Here is a 17,230-nt window from a genome sequence, read left to right on the forward strand (position 1 = left end):
TCAGGACTATGGTAGTTTTTCAATTCTCTCTATATTAAAATGTTTGAGATGGTCAAAACTAGTTTCAGAATCCTTTACAACCATTCAGTCACTGGAGAAGCCTTATATTTGTTCTTATCAAGTTTCAGGTTTACCATTTCATTATTATTTTATCATTCTGAATAATGCATTCCCATACATATTAGCACTTGGTCCAAAATTGCTGACTTAAAAAAATAAATGCAAATGTGAAATTTGATCTGTCTCTTCGCCATGTAATTCTTCCTAAAATTGTGTTTAAATAATAGTGTAGTGACTGTTCCTTGTATTTAGCTTTCCCAGGTCTGGCATGCTTTGCTGCTAACATCTTCCTCTTGCCTAACTCAGCTACTACATTTGATACCACGCTACCATTCTGATTCTCCTCCCACTGCACGGTCACGCATAACTACACAAAGTGATGTGAAAGATGAACAGCTCTTAAAAAGACAAGGTAAACGTTTAGTGTTGAAAAATAAACACCTTGTCTAACCAAACGGCTAGAGCATTGTATTATTATCAATTTATCCATTCTTGCTTTCTGCAGAAAGGAAAATGAATGAATGAAGTATGAAAAATGCCAAGTGTGGACAGTGTGAGAGTGGCTGCCCGTGTTAGAGCCTTTAACCAGGTGAGTGAATTTTTCAAATGCTTAACAGAAAAGGAATTCAAGAAATTGGAGTTTATTTTTAACTTTTTCATAAATATTCTGTAACAAAGTAGGGAGTCATTGTTAGAGTTTAAATATACATTTACATGGGGAAGAAATAGCCCAAATCTTCTTTCATATGCCATTGGTTTCGGGGGCACACACAGATTTGGTCAGAACTGCAGCCTAAGGATATACGAAGGCAATTGCAATTTCACACCTGTATTTGTTGGACTTGATTAATTCAGTTTACGTCAATATCCAACTTTTAGATGAGGGAGGATGTAACCCTTACTTTCCCCTGCCATAGAAACATAGAAAGCAAGAGCTGTTAATCACAGGTGGTTATTCATTCTTCCTCCTTGTCCAAATACCTACTGTTACCCACCTCCTTCTTGAGTATACTAAAATGATTTATCCTCCACTACTTTCTGCAATAAAATTCCACAGGGTAACTACCCTCTCAACAATACTAAAGTTGCCCTGGATGTTCACACATACTGAATTATAAAAAACATTTAAATATTGTGTGACCCCCTATGCTTTCTTACTTTTAACAGACTGAGAAAGACGCAGGATGTGGTTGCATCATCTCCATGGCTTTAAACAGCATCACAATTTGGAACCCCAGAAATCGGAGCGACACTAAAACATTCACTTTTGACCTGGCCTACTGGTCACACAGTGGATTTATTAAGAATGAGGAAGGAATTCTTGTCCCTGATGGACCTACCAGCAAATATGCCGACCAGGTGGGATGATGCACAGATCTTGGGCAACCCGAGTCTTTTTTATTCAACAGTCTAGAGTGCTAACTCTTTAATATGGGATTAGTCTAAATGTTCTGCCACAGATGAGACACAAACACATCAGCAAAATCCATTTGAATGAAGTATTTTGTTCTAGCTGGAGTCCATTTGCCAGTATGTTTTGTCATAAGAGGTTTGAGACAAGGTTTACCTCTATGAAATCTTGGAAATCCATTTCTCAAAATCATATTGGTGAATGGATGTCTTTTGTAATTTCTCAAGTTTCTGAGTGATAATGTGTAACAGTTTTTGTAATCAATGGTAAAAAATCATATGTATATTCAATGAAGATTGTAATAATCTGAGGGATTATCTTGCATTGGCACCATTGGAGATCTAACTGCAAGGATCTTTTTGGCCCTTCATTCAAGTACAGATAAAAGCTTTGCTTCCTTGTGTTGGTTTCTCATTGTGGTTGATTTCTAATACTGTAAAGTATTTGTTTCCACAGCAGTTAGATGGACAATAAATAGCAAATGCGGCAGTGCCTTTAAATGATTTACCCAGATTGATGTAATGAGCTAAGAGAATGTTTTGTCTATCAACTGCAATTAAGAATTAATATAGTTGTCAAACTTAAACACTGACTTCAATTCAGAATTTATCAAAAATATTGATTTGCAAATGTGTTTTTAGTAAAATGTGGCCTATTTTATCTTTGTGATTTGGTCGCATTTGAAAAATATACTCGGCACAAGCTGGGAACCAATCACAAGGTTAAAGATCAGACTGATGATTTTGCGCTTGTCATTGCCAAGATTAAAAAATGCAGCTCAACCGTGGTCCAATTTAGTTTAGTTTCTTGTCACCTGTACAGAGGTACAGTGAAAAGCTTTTGTTGCGTGCTAACCAGTCAGCGGAAAGGCAATACATGATTACAATCGTGTCATCCACAGTGTATAGATACATGATAAAGGGAATAACGTGAATAATATTTAGTGCAAGGTAAAGTCAGTAAAGTCCGATCGAAGATAGTCCGAGGGTCTCCAATGAGATAGATATTAATTCGGGACTGCTCTCTTGTGTTAGGATGGTTTAGTTACACTACATTGAAGTGGTCTTGCTTCCCTTAGAAATCAAGGATTATTTAATATCACTGATGTGTTTAAAATGATTTAGAGAACTTGATGGGGAAGATAAAGAGAAACACTTTCCTCTGGTGAAGAATAACCTTGAAATTAAAGGCAGGTAGTTTGGGGATGGTATTGAGAAGCATTACTTCACAAAATGATCATAGAAGCCTGCAACTCACGCAACCACTGCTGGTGTTGGGGGCATAACTGAACATTTTCAAAGCTGCTATTCATTTATGAAGTGTTAATGGTTATACAATGCATTTAGAAATTATTCAGACCTCTTCACTTTTTCCACATTTAGTTACATTACAGCCTTATTTTAAAATGGATTAAATTATTTTTTATTATATCATCAATCTACACATAATACCCCAGAATGAAGAAGCAAAAACAGGTGTTTAGAAATGTTTGCAAAGTAATTAAAAATAAATAACTGAAATATCACATTTACATAAGTATTCAGACCCTTTGCTATGACACTCAAAATTGAGCTTAGGTTCATCCCGTTTCTATTGATTGTTCTTGAGATGCTTCTACAGCTTGATTGGAGTCCACCTGTGGTAAATTAAATTGATTGGACATGATTTGGAAAGGCACACACCCGTCTATAAGGTCCCACAGTTGACAGTGCATGTCAGAGCAAAAACCAAGACATGACGACGAAGGAATTGCCCATAGACCTCAGAGACAGGACTGTGTCGAGACATAGATCTGGGGAAGGGTATAAAACAAATTCTGCAGTATTGCAGGTCCCAAAGAGCACAGTGGCCTCTGCCATTCTTAAATGGAAGAACTTTGGAACCACCAGGACTCTTCATAGAGCTGGCCGCCTGGCCAAACTGAGCAGTCGGGGGAGAAGGGCCTTGGTCAGAGAGGTGACCAAGAACCCGATGGTCTCTCTGACAGAGCTCCAGAGTTCCTCTGTGGAGATGGGAGAACCTTCCAGAAGGACAACTATATCTGCAACACTCCACCAATCAGGCCTTTATGGTAGAGTGGCCAGACAGAAGCCACTCCTCAGTACAAGGCACATGACAGCCCGCTTGGAGTTTGCCAAAAGGCATGAGAAACAAGATTCTCTGGTCAGATGAAACCAAGATTGAACTCTTTGGCCTGAATGCCAAGCGTCACGTCTGGAGGAAACCAGGCACTGCTCAACACCTGGCCAATACCATACCTACGGTGAAGCATGGTGGTGGCAGCATAATGCTGAGGGGATGTTTTTCAGCGGCAGGAACTGGGAGACTAGTCAGGGTCGAGGAACGGAGCAAAGTACAGAGAGATCCTTGATGAAAACCTGCTCCAGAGCGTTCTGGACCTCAGACTGGGGCGGAGGTTCACCTTCCAACAGGACAACAACCCTAAGCACACAGCCAAGACAACGCAGGAGTGTTTTCGTGACAAGTCTGTTAATGTCCTTGAGTGGCCCAGCCAGAGCCCGGACTTGAACCCGATCGAACATCTCTGGAGGGACCTGAAAATAGCTGTGCATTGACACTCCCCATCCAACCTGACAGAGCTTGAGAGGATCTGCAGAGAAGAATGGAAGAAATTACCCAAACACAGGTGTGCCCAAGCTTGTAGCGTTATTCCCAAGACTTGAGGCCGTAATCGCTGCCAAAGGTGCCTCAACAAAGTACCGAGTAAGTAGGTATGTTGTAAAACGTACCTGAAGCGTCGCTGAAAATCTGTCCTAGCCTGTGTGCACGATTTTGGCGCCGTTTAGAGGGGGGCGGGTTTAAAACGCGATTTTCCCTAGGCTGTTCAAATCGAGGATGTTCAGCTTAGTTAATTATTAACGAAAAATCGCTGGAAGATTCCGTCGCTTGAGCTATTTTTAGTTTTAAGGGGTTTATTTACTTGTTATAGTAGGTTAAAAATCAACCTCTAAACCCGTGACCGCCGACAACGGGCCGGATCTCATACGGGGACAACGGAAGGTAGGTTGTTTATTTTTACGTTAAAAAGGGCTTCTTAAGATCCCTTTATACAAAATTTAATGTTGCGAGTAGCTAATTTGGGGCCCATTATATCCCGCAGTATTTTTCTGGGCATTTGGGGGCACAAATCTACCGCAATGTGAAGGTTCTAAACCAGTGCGTTCCACAGGATTCCCCACTCGAAAGCTGATTTAAATGCATTAATTTACAGCAATTGAACAATAAATTCCTTCCATTTGGCCTATAAATTAATGTCAATTAGATTTAAAAATCATGTTTTATTGTGAATTCTTTGTGAATATTATTTGGACACTTAGTCTATTTAAAAATGTTAATCTTTTCTTAAGAAATGGATAGATGTTTAGATCTAGTAATTGAAGTTTGGAATTAGCTACAATTGGGTAACTAACTAACTATATGCTTTAATTTCAGGTCATCCAAGTAAGATTATTTTATATTTGTTTCAGAATGCTTCAATCTATGATAACTGAAAATGTCATTCAGTTCTCTTAATTTTTAAGAAAGTTATGGGCTTTTGACTGTTCACGATCACAGCTTTTTTGTTATGTCCATAGAAAATCAATAGGGAACAAGGTGCTAATTTCCGAGGATGAAAATGGCCATAACATTTTTAATACTTGAGATATGAAAGTGAATTAGGTGTCAAATTAAACTTCTTTTTATGCTTTATCTGATGGGATTAATTGCAGACTTGATTTTTAAAATCTCAAAATGTTGTAACATTGCTAGAGTAAGGGGTCTGAATGCTAATGAAAATGTGATTTTTCAGTTATTTCTTTTAAATTACTTTGCAAACATTTCTAAACACCTGTTTTCACTTTTTTATTATAAGGTATTGTGTGTAGATTGATTATTAAAAAAAAAAGAATTTAATCCATTTTAGAATAAGGCTGTGACGTAACAAAATGTGGAAAAAGTGAAGGGATCTAAATACTTTCTAAATGCACTGTAGTTCAAGGCTGAAAGATGGCATTCATGCTGGGGAATCCCTGCATCAACGTGGAGTCACTTTTCACAGGTCAGGAAAGGATGAGCATCAAGACAAATGTGTAACTTTCTTTAAAATGTGCTTCTTTAAATTTTCCTTTGTTAGAGAATGGTGTTCGATGATCTGGGCCAAGAATTGTTGAGCAATGCATGGCAGGGATACAACACTACACTGTTGGCCTATGGACAGACTGGCTCAGGAAAAAGTTACTCCATGATTGGCTATGGAAAAAACAGAGGAATAATCCCATTAATTTGTGACGAGTTGTTCAAAGCAATTAAACAAGAACAAGAACGCGATAAACAGTACCAGGTAAGAACTAAGATTCCTTGTGTCTTGTAAGTTGAAGCGCCTGCTCCTGTGCTGCTTGTTCTATGTACAGCAAGTTTGAGATGCATAGTGCACATGGAAGAGTTGATGGAGATGGACTGTAATGATGTGACACAGCTCGAATTTCAAAAAAAAAGGTTTATTTAGAAATTGTTAAAATGGATAATTATCCCATCTTTCTTTTGTAACTACTTGATTCAGAAAGTTGGTAGAATAATACAATTAACTGCTCGGATAACTGATGTTAAAAGGACCATTGATTTATCAACCATCTAACACCTCCCATAGATCTGTAAATTATCAACCCCCCTTCCCCAAATAGGCTAGAATCAAAAAGATGACTAAATTAAATGAACATTAATATTAAAATGTTAGGATGCCAGGCAATAAGATGAACAATTGAGATCATTACAGAAGGTTAGCAAGCTGCAGGTGTTATGGTGGAGAGGGAAAATCCCTGGATATAAATCAGTGGTGAGCGTATGAAATATATTAGATCCTGAGAGGAATGATAGAGTCGTTGAGATGCTTCTACTGATGGCAGAGTCTTGCACAAGGGCCATAGTTACCGGTTAAGGGGTCAGTCATTGATAACTTAGGTGTTTTAGGAATATCTTCTCCAAGAGTCTGGTAAAACGAAAGAAATTTGCCACTGGAGGGCTGCAGAGGATGAATGATGGCAGGTAAAGACAACGTAGGTACGATTTAGAAAGATCAGGGAATTGAAGGTTGTGGGGAATGGCACAGGAGAGAAGCTGAAGCCTGAGGCAGATCAGCCATGATGGTATTGATCGATGGGCAGGTGTTGGGGTCAGGTGTCCCGCTCCTGTTTGTTCTTGTGTTTCATCCCAACGGGATTAGATTTTCCATTTATATTGCTGTATAATTACTTTGGAGTAATGGGCCATTCTTGTGCATATGAATTCTGTACCATTCTCAGCCTGCTTATTAACTCTGTGGCTGATGCATTAAGATATTCCCAATGTATATCACATTTGCACTGTCTCTATCCAAAATCTTTTCCATAAGATCAAATGCAGCAAAGTATTGCAGTTTTAGTGAATGTAAATAGTGGAGAAGAGATGGATGGAGAAGTTGGCATGAGAAATCTCACTGAGCAACAACACCAAAAACAGTCTCAGAGTTACACAGGACTTTCTGAGAAGTCAAGACAGCAAATGTTTCAGATCATTACTGGGCTCGGACATCATAGTATTACCACCTCCACCTCAGGGCGTTGGAGATGGACTATAGTTAACAGCAACATCTATATATAATGATCGACTAGAACAATAATCAGCTCTTTGGAAAAAAAATCTGCTTAGTTCCCTTCCTGTATTTTCTTTCCTTCATCCAATTTCCAATTTGCAGCTTAAAGCTCTACCTTTCTATCATGAAATGTATTTTAAATTCCAACCACACAAGATGTACATGGATTTCATCTTGCTCTGTCTTTGGTTCCTCTCCTAACCCAATGAGGAATAAAAATAAAACCCCAAGTAGAAAAGCCAAAGGCAATCACAAAAGCATGAGAAAGACTACAGAAAGCAAAAGAGAGAAAGAATGGCTGTGAAGCTATGAAAGGTGGTTTGGGGTTGAAGCATAAAAATAATAGTAAGGAAGCAAACATCCATGGTTGGTCTAGTGGAACCGGTGTCTCTCAAATTGAATAACAGCATTTGGCGTTGTAAAAACTTACCACAAAATGCTTGGGCATGAGATATCCTTGAAGATGAATGTTTCAGCCTGAGGTGCATGTTCACTGGATTAAATACAGGCAAACAGCACATATTCTCTACTCAATATTTCTGAATAAATTCAAGGTGTTAATTCATGAAATCATAGGAACATCCAACAGAGAAATGGCCCACCTTCTCCACGTGGATTGTTGCACCCATCTACGCTAACCCTATTTGCCCATGTACCTCTACATCATTCTTACCCAAGAACCAACCCAAATGTCTTTTAAACATTGTAATAATCCTTTGGCAGCTTGTTACAAATGTTTGCAACCCCCTATGTGAAAATCAGTTCTCCTTTAAATTTCTCCCCTCTCACCTTAAACCTATCCCTTCTTGTTCCTTTAGACACTCTTGCCCTGGGTACAAATTCACTGATTATTTTTTTTCTACCTAATCCCCTCTGTAAAATGAGCTCTCAGCCTCCTACGTTCCTGTGAGAATAGTCCTAACCTGTCCAATCTCTACAGTTCTCCGATCCAGGCAACATCCTGGTGAATCTCTTCTGCACTCTCTATTGGTACCACAGCCTTCCTGTTGTTTGTCAAGCAAAACCGTACACAATATTCTAAGTGTGGTCTAACCAATGTGTAGGAGCTATTCTTGCTAGTTACTGTTAGGATATTTTATTTTGTCCAGATATTTCTTGCAGAATTATTTGGGGGTGGGCTTTTGGTCTGGTTTGTTCAATTCTTTGTTTTTACAACAACTTCAATAAAGAATCAATGAAACTGGGAATAGGGGGAGTGTTGACATGTTATTAATGTGTTATTTTGAAAAGTGTAAAAATGACACTGAATTTCCAGATAATTTTATCCCCACAGATTTATTTCAGCATGCTGGAAATCTACAATGAAAAGGTAATCTTTGCTCTTTACTGGCATATTAATGTAATTTTTCAATACTATCCAATCTTACCATGGGTATGTGCATTAAATAGGGACACACTGAACTGCAGGTGCTAGAGTCTTGAGTAAAGCACAAAGTGCCGGAGTAACTCAGTGGGTCAGGCAGCATCTCTAAACGTTTCTAATTGGGATCCTTCTTCAGACTGATTGTAGTGGGGGGCCTGGGGATGGTGGGGGTGAGCCTGGTAAGCGATAGGTGGATGGATACAGGGGAGCTTGGCTTAATTAGCAGAGGAGCAGAGTAAGTGACAAAGGCTAGAGATGAATAGGAGATGCTGCCTGACCCACGGAGTTAATTCATCACTGTGTTCTACAATGTGTATTAAATAAATGCTTTGGTGCTGGAAAGTAAAAGGCAAGTATACAAGGGAATAAGCTGAACGAATTTTCCACTGTTTTGGAATACAGTGTTCCAGATGTGTATTCATTAGCAATTAAACAATGCCAAGAATGTTTGCACCTGAACTATAATATGATCCATAGTGAAATAAATAAGTAAATAGTATATTACATGTCAACAGTACTTTGGTTAATTAGAAACGGGAGTTTCTAGTTGCCTAAAGTGTAACATTATCTATGGGAGTCGTGGTCTGGAGGTATTCATATAGACTGTGTTTAAAGAATTATCCCTTTGTATATGTGGTCACATGAATCTTCAATTGCTGAGTTGTCCTTTGGCTTAAACTTCCTTATCAAGAAATGCTATTCTTAGGCTGTGAAATATCAGTCATTGTCAGACTGAGACTAAAACTCAGCCCTGGTCCACCAACTCAAATTCATGCTGTGGGGTCCATGCCAAAGTATATTTCGGTCCTTAATTATCATGTGAGTTGTGGGCACTTTATTATCTGTAACTGACAGTGTGGTCAGGTATCCAGTCCAACCTACCATCTGCCAGTCACCGAGACTGTTCAGTGGAAATGGACACTCGAGGTTGTTGCAAGATGAGACTTCACCTGAGTTAGCAGCACAGTGATATCATGAATAACACATACAAGCAGAACTAATAAAAATAAATGTAAACAAGGCATGCATCAGTGTTATGCCAGAATTGCCAGATGGCTAGTCTAGGCTGAAGCAGGGAAAGAAGATAAGGAAAATAACTTGAACTAAACTAAGTAGCAAAAAGCATTGAAACATCAAAGTGTAAAACTAAAGTAATTAGATAAAATAACATCAAGAGGAAAATCAATGTTCAAAGGTTTACATATTTTATTTACTCACCATCCCCCTCTGAGACTACAAATTTATTAATAAAACCTCAGCCATTTAGACCAGTTTGATATTTGTCCAGCTGAATTCCTGTAATGTCAGAGTTAATTTCAGTCCCTCCAACACACATTAAAATTATAAACAGATTGTCCCTGGGGACAGGAATCTCTTTCAACTCTCCAGAAGTCCAGATGAATGGTTATTTTTACAATATTCAACAACCAAAAGGCACGGTGGCGCAGCAGTAAAGTTGCTGCCTTACAGCATCAGAGACCCGGGTTCAATCCTGACTATGGGTGCTGTCTGTGTTCGGACTTTGTACATTCTCCCCGTGACTGTGTGGGTTTTCTCCGAGTGTTTCTGTTTCCTCCCACACTCCAAAGATGTATAGGTTTGTAGGTTAATTTGGCTCCGGCAAAAAAAATTGTGAAGAGTCCCTCGTGTGTAGGATAGTGCCCTGTCCGGGGATTGCTGGTTGGCACGGACTAGGTGGGTTGAAGGGCCTGTTTCCGCGCTCTATCTCTAAACTAAACTAAATATCTTTCCTAGGTGATTGACTTATTATCTAAAAGTAAACAGTCTGGGGGTCTGAGAGTGCGAGAAAGCTCACAAAGAGGCTTCTACGTGGAAGATATGAAGTCGGTGCCTTGTGAAAACTACGAGCAAATTGAACAGTTGATGAAGGAAGGAACCAGGAAGAGGAGTACAACATCCACCAATATCAATATGACCAGCAGTCGTTCACACATGATCATCACTGTCCAGTTCAAGCAGGTACAAGTTCACTGGCTTAATGAGCTAAGGCGGCTCATCTGGCAGCACCAACTCAGGTGGGTAATTGCTGTCAATATAAATAATCGGACCAAAGTGTACAGTTAAATTTAGGAACTGCTTATGAATTATCATCAGATTAAGGTGGTTAAGATGGAAATAGCCAGATTCTTCATTAGTAAGGGTGGCAGGGTTTATCATGTGAAGGCAGGAGAATGGAGTTGAGAGGGAACAATAGATCAGCCATTATTGAATGGCAGTGTAGCCTTGATGGGCCGAATGGCCAAATTCTGCCCCTAGAACATGAACTTATTTGCAAAAAAATTAGAGCTGAAATCCAGCTTAAAATTTAGCAGATGATGAGAAAGGTGGACATGTAATCAGTGGGACAGATGTGAAGACAGAAGCAGTTTGGGAGAAGAGGGACAGCTTGTGGCAGATGAGAGAAATGTCAGGATGAGCAAAATTGGTAATTTTGGGAGAAAGGAAGTGGCAAAGCAAAATAAGTTAAGTTTAAAAAGAAGGGTGGCCGTTAGAAAGACTTGCCACCAGATGCACGAATCTTTGAAGGCAGCAAAGTTTTTGACTTAAATTGGCATAGGAGATTAACTAAATTAGTCGGGTCACTGTGCTTCAGGGAGGATATCAAAGCCTGGTAGAGAGCATAAAGAAAATTGCAGAATGGTCGTAGCAGAAGTAAATTATATCGGAGATCAGAAAATTTAGGACCAGTGAAACTCGGGAGCGATGTGATGAAAGTGCTAAAAGGTAAATCACAGATTATGATGATTAGCAAAGAAATTTGAGCGGAACCAAGTTATTAAGTATCTAATTGTCGTGGTCTCGAATTGACTCAATTTGAAACTGGTGGAAACCTGGAAACTAGCAGGAGGAAGACTGCCCTCCAGCCAGCTCCAATACTCATGCTAATCACATCTGAGCATCCACCTCAGAACCTTGTTCCCACCTTCAGTAGTAAGAAATATATCCATCCTCTTCCTGAATATATTCAGTGATTTGGCCTTCACTGCCTTTTGATAGAGAATTCCACAGATTAAACAAGATCAAGATTCAAGATTCAATTTAATTGTCACATGTACCAATTAAGGTACAGTTAAATTTGAGTTATCATACAGCCATACTAAGTGAGAAAACAACAGTACACACAGCCACATAAAATAAAATTTAATATGAACATTCACCACATTCCTCACTGTGATGGAAGGTAATAAAGTTCAATCATCTTCCTCCTTTGTTCACCCGTGGTCGGGGCTATTGAACCCTCCGGCATTCGTTGCTGCCGACGGTCTGATGTCCGAATCCTCGCGTCGGGATGATCAAAACTCCGGCGTCGGGACGGATGGAACACTCCGTGGCATGGAGCTACCGAGTCGGCCTCTTCTCACCGGAGACTGCAGGCTTCACGGTGTTAATGTCCACAGACCCCGCGGTTGGAGCACTCCACAATCCTCATCAAAGGATTGCAGCTGCCAATGTTAAAGTCCGCGCCCGCAGCTTGAAGCACGGGACGGTCTTCAGGAAAGGCTGCACCACTCCATGTTGTTAGGCCGCAGGGGGGGGGATGGAGATTCAATACGGAGAAAAATCGAATCTCCGTGGAGGTAAGTGATTGAAAAAAAGATTCCCCCAATTTCCCCCACCCCCACATAGAACAGATCAAGAAACATTAAAACATACTTTGAAAACATACTTAAAATAATAAAAACAGAGAGGGGGCAAACAGACTGTTGGCGAGGCAGCCACTCCAGTGGTAAACCAACCACTGGATGATGGAATATCTCCTGATCACGGTTCCTAATGTGATGCCCTGTGACCTCAGGCTGTGACCCCTGGTTCTGGACTCTCCAATCATTGGGGACATCCTCCTTGTATTTAGTTTGTGATGGTCCTGTAACATGAGACTGCTTATTCTCACGAATTTCAGTGAATGTAGGCTTAAAGAACCCAATCTCTCGGCGTGCATCAGTCCTGCCAACCCATGAATCACCACAGTAAACATTCAGCTCACTCTCTCCATGGCAAGAATATCCCACCTCAGATAAGGGCACTAAAACTTTACATACAATTCCAAATAAGGTTTCAAGTCCCTGTACAACTTCAGCAAGACATTCGGGTGGCGCCAGCAATGGCAACCTCGCCAGCAGCTGTTAGTCCTTTCACCCTTTTTGTTATTTTTAGTGTGTCTAATTGTATGTATTAAATGTTTCGTAGCATGTCCTATGTGGGGGGTGGGGCAATAAGGGGAAATCGTTTTTCAGTCACTTATCTGGACTTTTCCCTGTGTCGCATCTTCGCGCCCCCCCTGGCGGCCTACCAACTGGATTGGCGCGGCCTTTCCTACCGGAGATGGCCCAGAGCTTCAGCAGCGGCGCAGCACTGAAGTATCATCGCGGAGCGGGACGATGCCTTGCCGGGGATCGCCTATGTTGGAGCTCCGGAGCGTTGGGCCTGCTGACTTTAACACCGTGGAGCTGTGGTTTACGGAGCTTCTAGCCACGGGCGCGGCGCTGACTTTAACATTGCGCAGGCCTGGGATCTTTTGACAGGGATCACTAGTGTTGGAGCTCCGCCCAGCTGGCCTGTGGACTACCGATGCCATGGTCTCCGGTAGGAAGCGGCCGATTCGGAAACTCCAAGCCGCGAGAGTGTTCCGATCCATTCCGACGCTGGAGTTCCAATCATCCCGGCGTGAGGGCCTGTACATCGGGCTGTCTGTAGTGGCAACTGCGGAGGTTGCAAAGGCCCCGACCATGGGCGAACAAAGAGGAAGATGACTGAAGATTTACAGCCTTCCATCACAGTGGGAAACGTTGATTCTGCTGTGGTGGATGTTTATGTTAAACTATCGTGTATTCTGTTCTTTTTATTTGTATGGCTGCATGGTAACTCAAATATCACTGTACCAATTGGTGCATGTGACAATGAATGTGAACTTGAACTTAAACTTGCTCCTGTATACCAATGCTCTTGCACAATGAAGGCCAACAACCTATTGAACTGTAAGGTCATTCATAAGGTAACAGAATAAATATTTGAAAGAGAAAACTTTGAGCTGGACAAATTAGATTTCAAAAGAAGTTGAAGTTGAGTTGTTGTAATGCTATGTCATTCTAGATACTGGCATTATTTGAGAGTTATTAAATATTTTAAACAAATGTTGCATTGACCAGTGAGTTATGGATTAGAATCCATAGAATAGAATCAAATGCAGAAATGAAACATATCACAGGGAAGTAGCAAAATACAGCACTGATGATATTTTTTTTTTTCAGAAGCTTGCTGTAATTTATATTTGTTCGAGTTTCACCATCTGTTGCATCATTAGGGCGTTTGAGAAGTTTGCAAATCCTGATAAATTAAACTCAGTTAAACTGGTCTTCGTTGGGTGCGTTTAATATCTAACTGCCCGTGGAATTAGGCACCTTCTCAATGGTGTTTCAGGATTTATGGTTTGAAAGGTTTGATGTCAGCCGTGGATTTGAGATGGCACGTTTACCTTTTGAGCCAATAGATTGTGGGATAAAATTCCATGCACATGAGCTAGAGGCTCCCACATTGCTCTTCAGAGCAAATAGGTTAACTTTTTGGTGTTCTGGTCAATATGTATCCCTTAATCAATATACCAAATCTTACAATTAATATAACAATGGTACTATGGAAAAATCACGTCTGCTGAGAGCAGATGATGGACAGTAACCGGATCTTGCCATCAAAATAGACGTTTTTACCCAATTACTCAAAAGGTAGACCCAAAAGTCTACCAATGGTGACCAATTTCACAAATTTCCTCAATGCTGCATTCCAAATTATTATGAAGTATTGTAGTTAGTTTTGGGTTTTAAAATGACTGCTAAATGAGATCGAAGCATCTTTTTATATTTATTGAAGCTTACTTTGAAAGGGTACATTTTAAAATCAATTTCTAAGAAAACAAGATGGACTTTAAACATGAAAGATCAGCCTACAAATGCCTGTTTTTGTCTGACACGTAAGGTATTTTTAAAAGAACACCGAACTAAACAGTCCAACATAAACTTGGTGGATTTGGCAGGCAGCGAGCGGCAGAAGTCCTCGGGTTCTGAAGGGGATCGCCTGAGAGAGGGAACAGCCATCAACCTCAGCCTGACCACTCTGGGTAACGTCATCAGGTAAGGCATTCCCTGAATCATAGTCATAGGGTCATACAGTATGGAAGCTCATCCATGCCAACCAGGTGGCCATCTAAGCTAGTCCTATTTGTTTATGTTTGACCCATATCCCTCTAAATCTTTCCTATCCATATACCTGTCCAAATGTCATTTAAACATGGTCATAGACCTGCCACAGCTACTTTCTGTGTCAGCTCATTCCATATACCCACCACGCTTTGTGTGAATAAGTTGCCCCTCAAGTTCCTATTAAATCTTTCCCATCTCACCATTAACCTATGTATTTTAGTTCTTGAACCCCCTTCCCTGGGAAAGCGACTTTGCATTCACCCTGTCTATGCGCCCTCTGAAACAAAAAATGCAGAACTGCAAGGTGACAAATTTAAAACTCCTGCTTAATTTTCTGTTTTTTAATATATAAAGTCGATCTTGGCCTTCCGGTGGCCGACCCAGCAGCCAGCAGAGACTAGACGTTGGTGAGGACTGGGAACCGTTAAAGAGATAGCACTGTGGTTACCTGAGCAACTACCTTTACCTTACACAGACTGTTGAAACCTGGGATTTTCTGATTACACCTGGTGCCATTGCCCCTCAGGTGGAAGGAGAGTCCATTCGTTCACCTCTGAGCACATTTTTCTGTGTAACTGGTGGGAATGTCGGTGAAGTGCACCTGCTATTGTAGCTGATCCATTAAGCGTTGTGAGTTGAGGCAGTGTTTGCTGATAACGCCTTACATATTGGAAGAGGAGTAAAAGACCAACTGATCCCCCAAGACTGCACCACATGCATGATAATGCACCACCAATATTTGTTCTCTTTCCTCACAACCCCCCCCCCCCCCCCCAAGACTATTGCAATTTACCCAGGAGAGACAAAACCGCTGAGTATAACCAAGCCCAATAAAGGAAGGAAATATTACTCTGACCACTTCAGGTAACAGTTGTGATGATCCTGTGGATCAGTTATCTGTGATTAATGGAGTCTCATGGAGGTCAGTTTTGCTTCCTTTGAACTTTGCAGAAAATATTGTCCGTTAACAATTTATACAGATATAGTGTTTTTCTTCACATTGATTATTTATCATTTCTTTCATGGGGTATTCTGACGAGTCCTCAGATTGTTGTCAACGGATGCATGAAATGGTAACCAAAATCCTCAATTACTGGCTGTTAAATGATGAGACTAGGTTTATACTTTGGTTTGAGGGCTCAGCAGCTCCATATACAGCTCCATGCTACATTTTGTGCTGCAGAAAATAAGCAAACTAAATGTAGTTTGCATTTGTCAAGATCTGATAAGCAAAGGTTCCAGGCCAATGCTTTTTTTGTTCACAAGTCTCCCCCTACACCAAATCATCCCCAAAACATGACAAAACAGACTGGTCGCCAACTTGAACGACTTATAAAGAAATCATCTCTCACAGTCCACCTTGAAGCTTACAAACTCCACCTCACTGACTACAAAGATGCTCTCATTGCTGCAAAATCTGCCTACCTCTCCTCCATATTCACCGATCCCTGCCTAAACCACAGAACCCTCTTCTCCACAGTGGGCAACCTCCTCAAGCCTCGAGCCAACACTCTCCCTACCTCTACTCCGGATCTCTGCAACTCGTTCCTCCACTTTTTCGCTGATAAAATCAGCACCATCTATCAATCTTTATCCCATGTACCCGACTCCCCAGCATCTACTCCACCACCTACCAAGGCCCCTCCTTTCAACATCTCCACTGACCTCCTTACCCCTCCTCCACACTGCTTCCTCTCCCAGTTTGACCTGGTCACCCCTATTGATATCTCCAAACTCATCAGCTCTTCCAAACCCACTACCTGCTCCCTCGACCCTCTCCCCACTCCCCTGTTGAAGTCCTGCCTCCCCGTTCTCTGCCCCTACCTCACTAATCTCTTCAACTCCTCATTGTCCCAAGGAATTGTCCTCTCCGCTTTCAAAACTGCTGCCGTTACACCAATCTTAAAGAAACCTGGTCTTGATCCCTCCTCTCTCATTAACTACCGCCCAATCTCAAACCTCCCCTTTCTTTCAAAAACCCTGGAGCGTATCGTTGCGTCACAACTTCATTCCCACCTCCTTGCGTATAACCTACTTGAACCCCTCCAAACTGGCTTTCGCCCCCTCCATAGCACAGAAACTGATCTCCTCAAAGTCCTCAACGACCTCCTCACCTCTGCTGACACTGGTTCCCTCAACATCCTCATCCTCCTCGACCTGAGCGCAGCCTTCGATACAGTGAACCATAACATCCTGCTCACCAGACTCAAAGATCTCGGCATTGAAGGCTCTGCACTCAGCTGGCTCCGTTCCTACCTTTCCAACAGATCCCACTTCATCTCTCTCCACAACCACACCTCTGCTACAGCCGCAGTCACTCAAGGCGTTCCCCAAGGCTCCGTACTCGGCCCCCTCATCATCATCTACATCCTCCCCCTTGGTCAGATACTCCGCCACTTTAACCTGGACTTCCACTGTTACGCTGATGACACCCAGATTTACCTTGGCACCAAATCCCCCCACAACCCCCCCCCCCCCCTCTCCCATATCAACTCCTGTTTGTCAGCTATAAAAACCTGGATGCAACATAA

At 41.3% G+C, this 17,230-nt stretch overlaps 1 protein-coding gene across 1 annotated transcript in view; it reads left to right on the forward strand.

Moving 5' to 3' along the window:
* Positions 1 to 245: 245 nt before the first annotated feature.
* Positions 246 to 17,230, forward strand: part of LOC116976201 (kinesin-like protein KIF28P) — a 50,786-nt gene continuing 33,801 nt past the window's right edge. Inside the window, exons 1-7 of the mRNA XM_033025877.1 lie at positions 246 to 472; positions 566 to 649; positions 1,228 to 1,419; positions 5,607 to 5,813; positions 8,395 to 8,430; positions 10,240 to 10,464; positions 14,476 to 14,630. Coding sequence (XP_032881768.1) covers positions 596 to 649; positions 1,228 to 1,419; positions 5,607 to 5,813; positions 8,395 to 8,430; positions 10,240 to 10,464; positions 14,476 to 14,630 — 869 coding nt within the window. The 5' untranslated portion in view covers positions 246 to 472; positions 566 to 595. The remainder of the gene's footprint in view (positions 473 to 565; positions 650 to 1,227; positions 1,420 to 5,606; positions 5,814 to 8,394; positions 8,431 to 10,239; positions 10,465 to 14,475; positions 14,631 to 17,230) is intronic.

The sequence above is a fragment of the Amblyraja radiata genome, chromosome 8, assembly GCF_010909765.2.
Source record: "Amblyraja radiata isolate CabotCenter1 chromosome 8, sAmbRad1.1.pri, whole genome shotgun sequence".
Lineage (NCBI taxonomy): Eukaryota > Metazoa > Chordata > Chondrichthyes > Rajiformes > Rajidae > Amblyraja > Amblyraja radiata.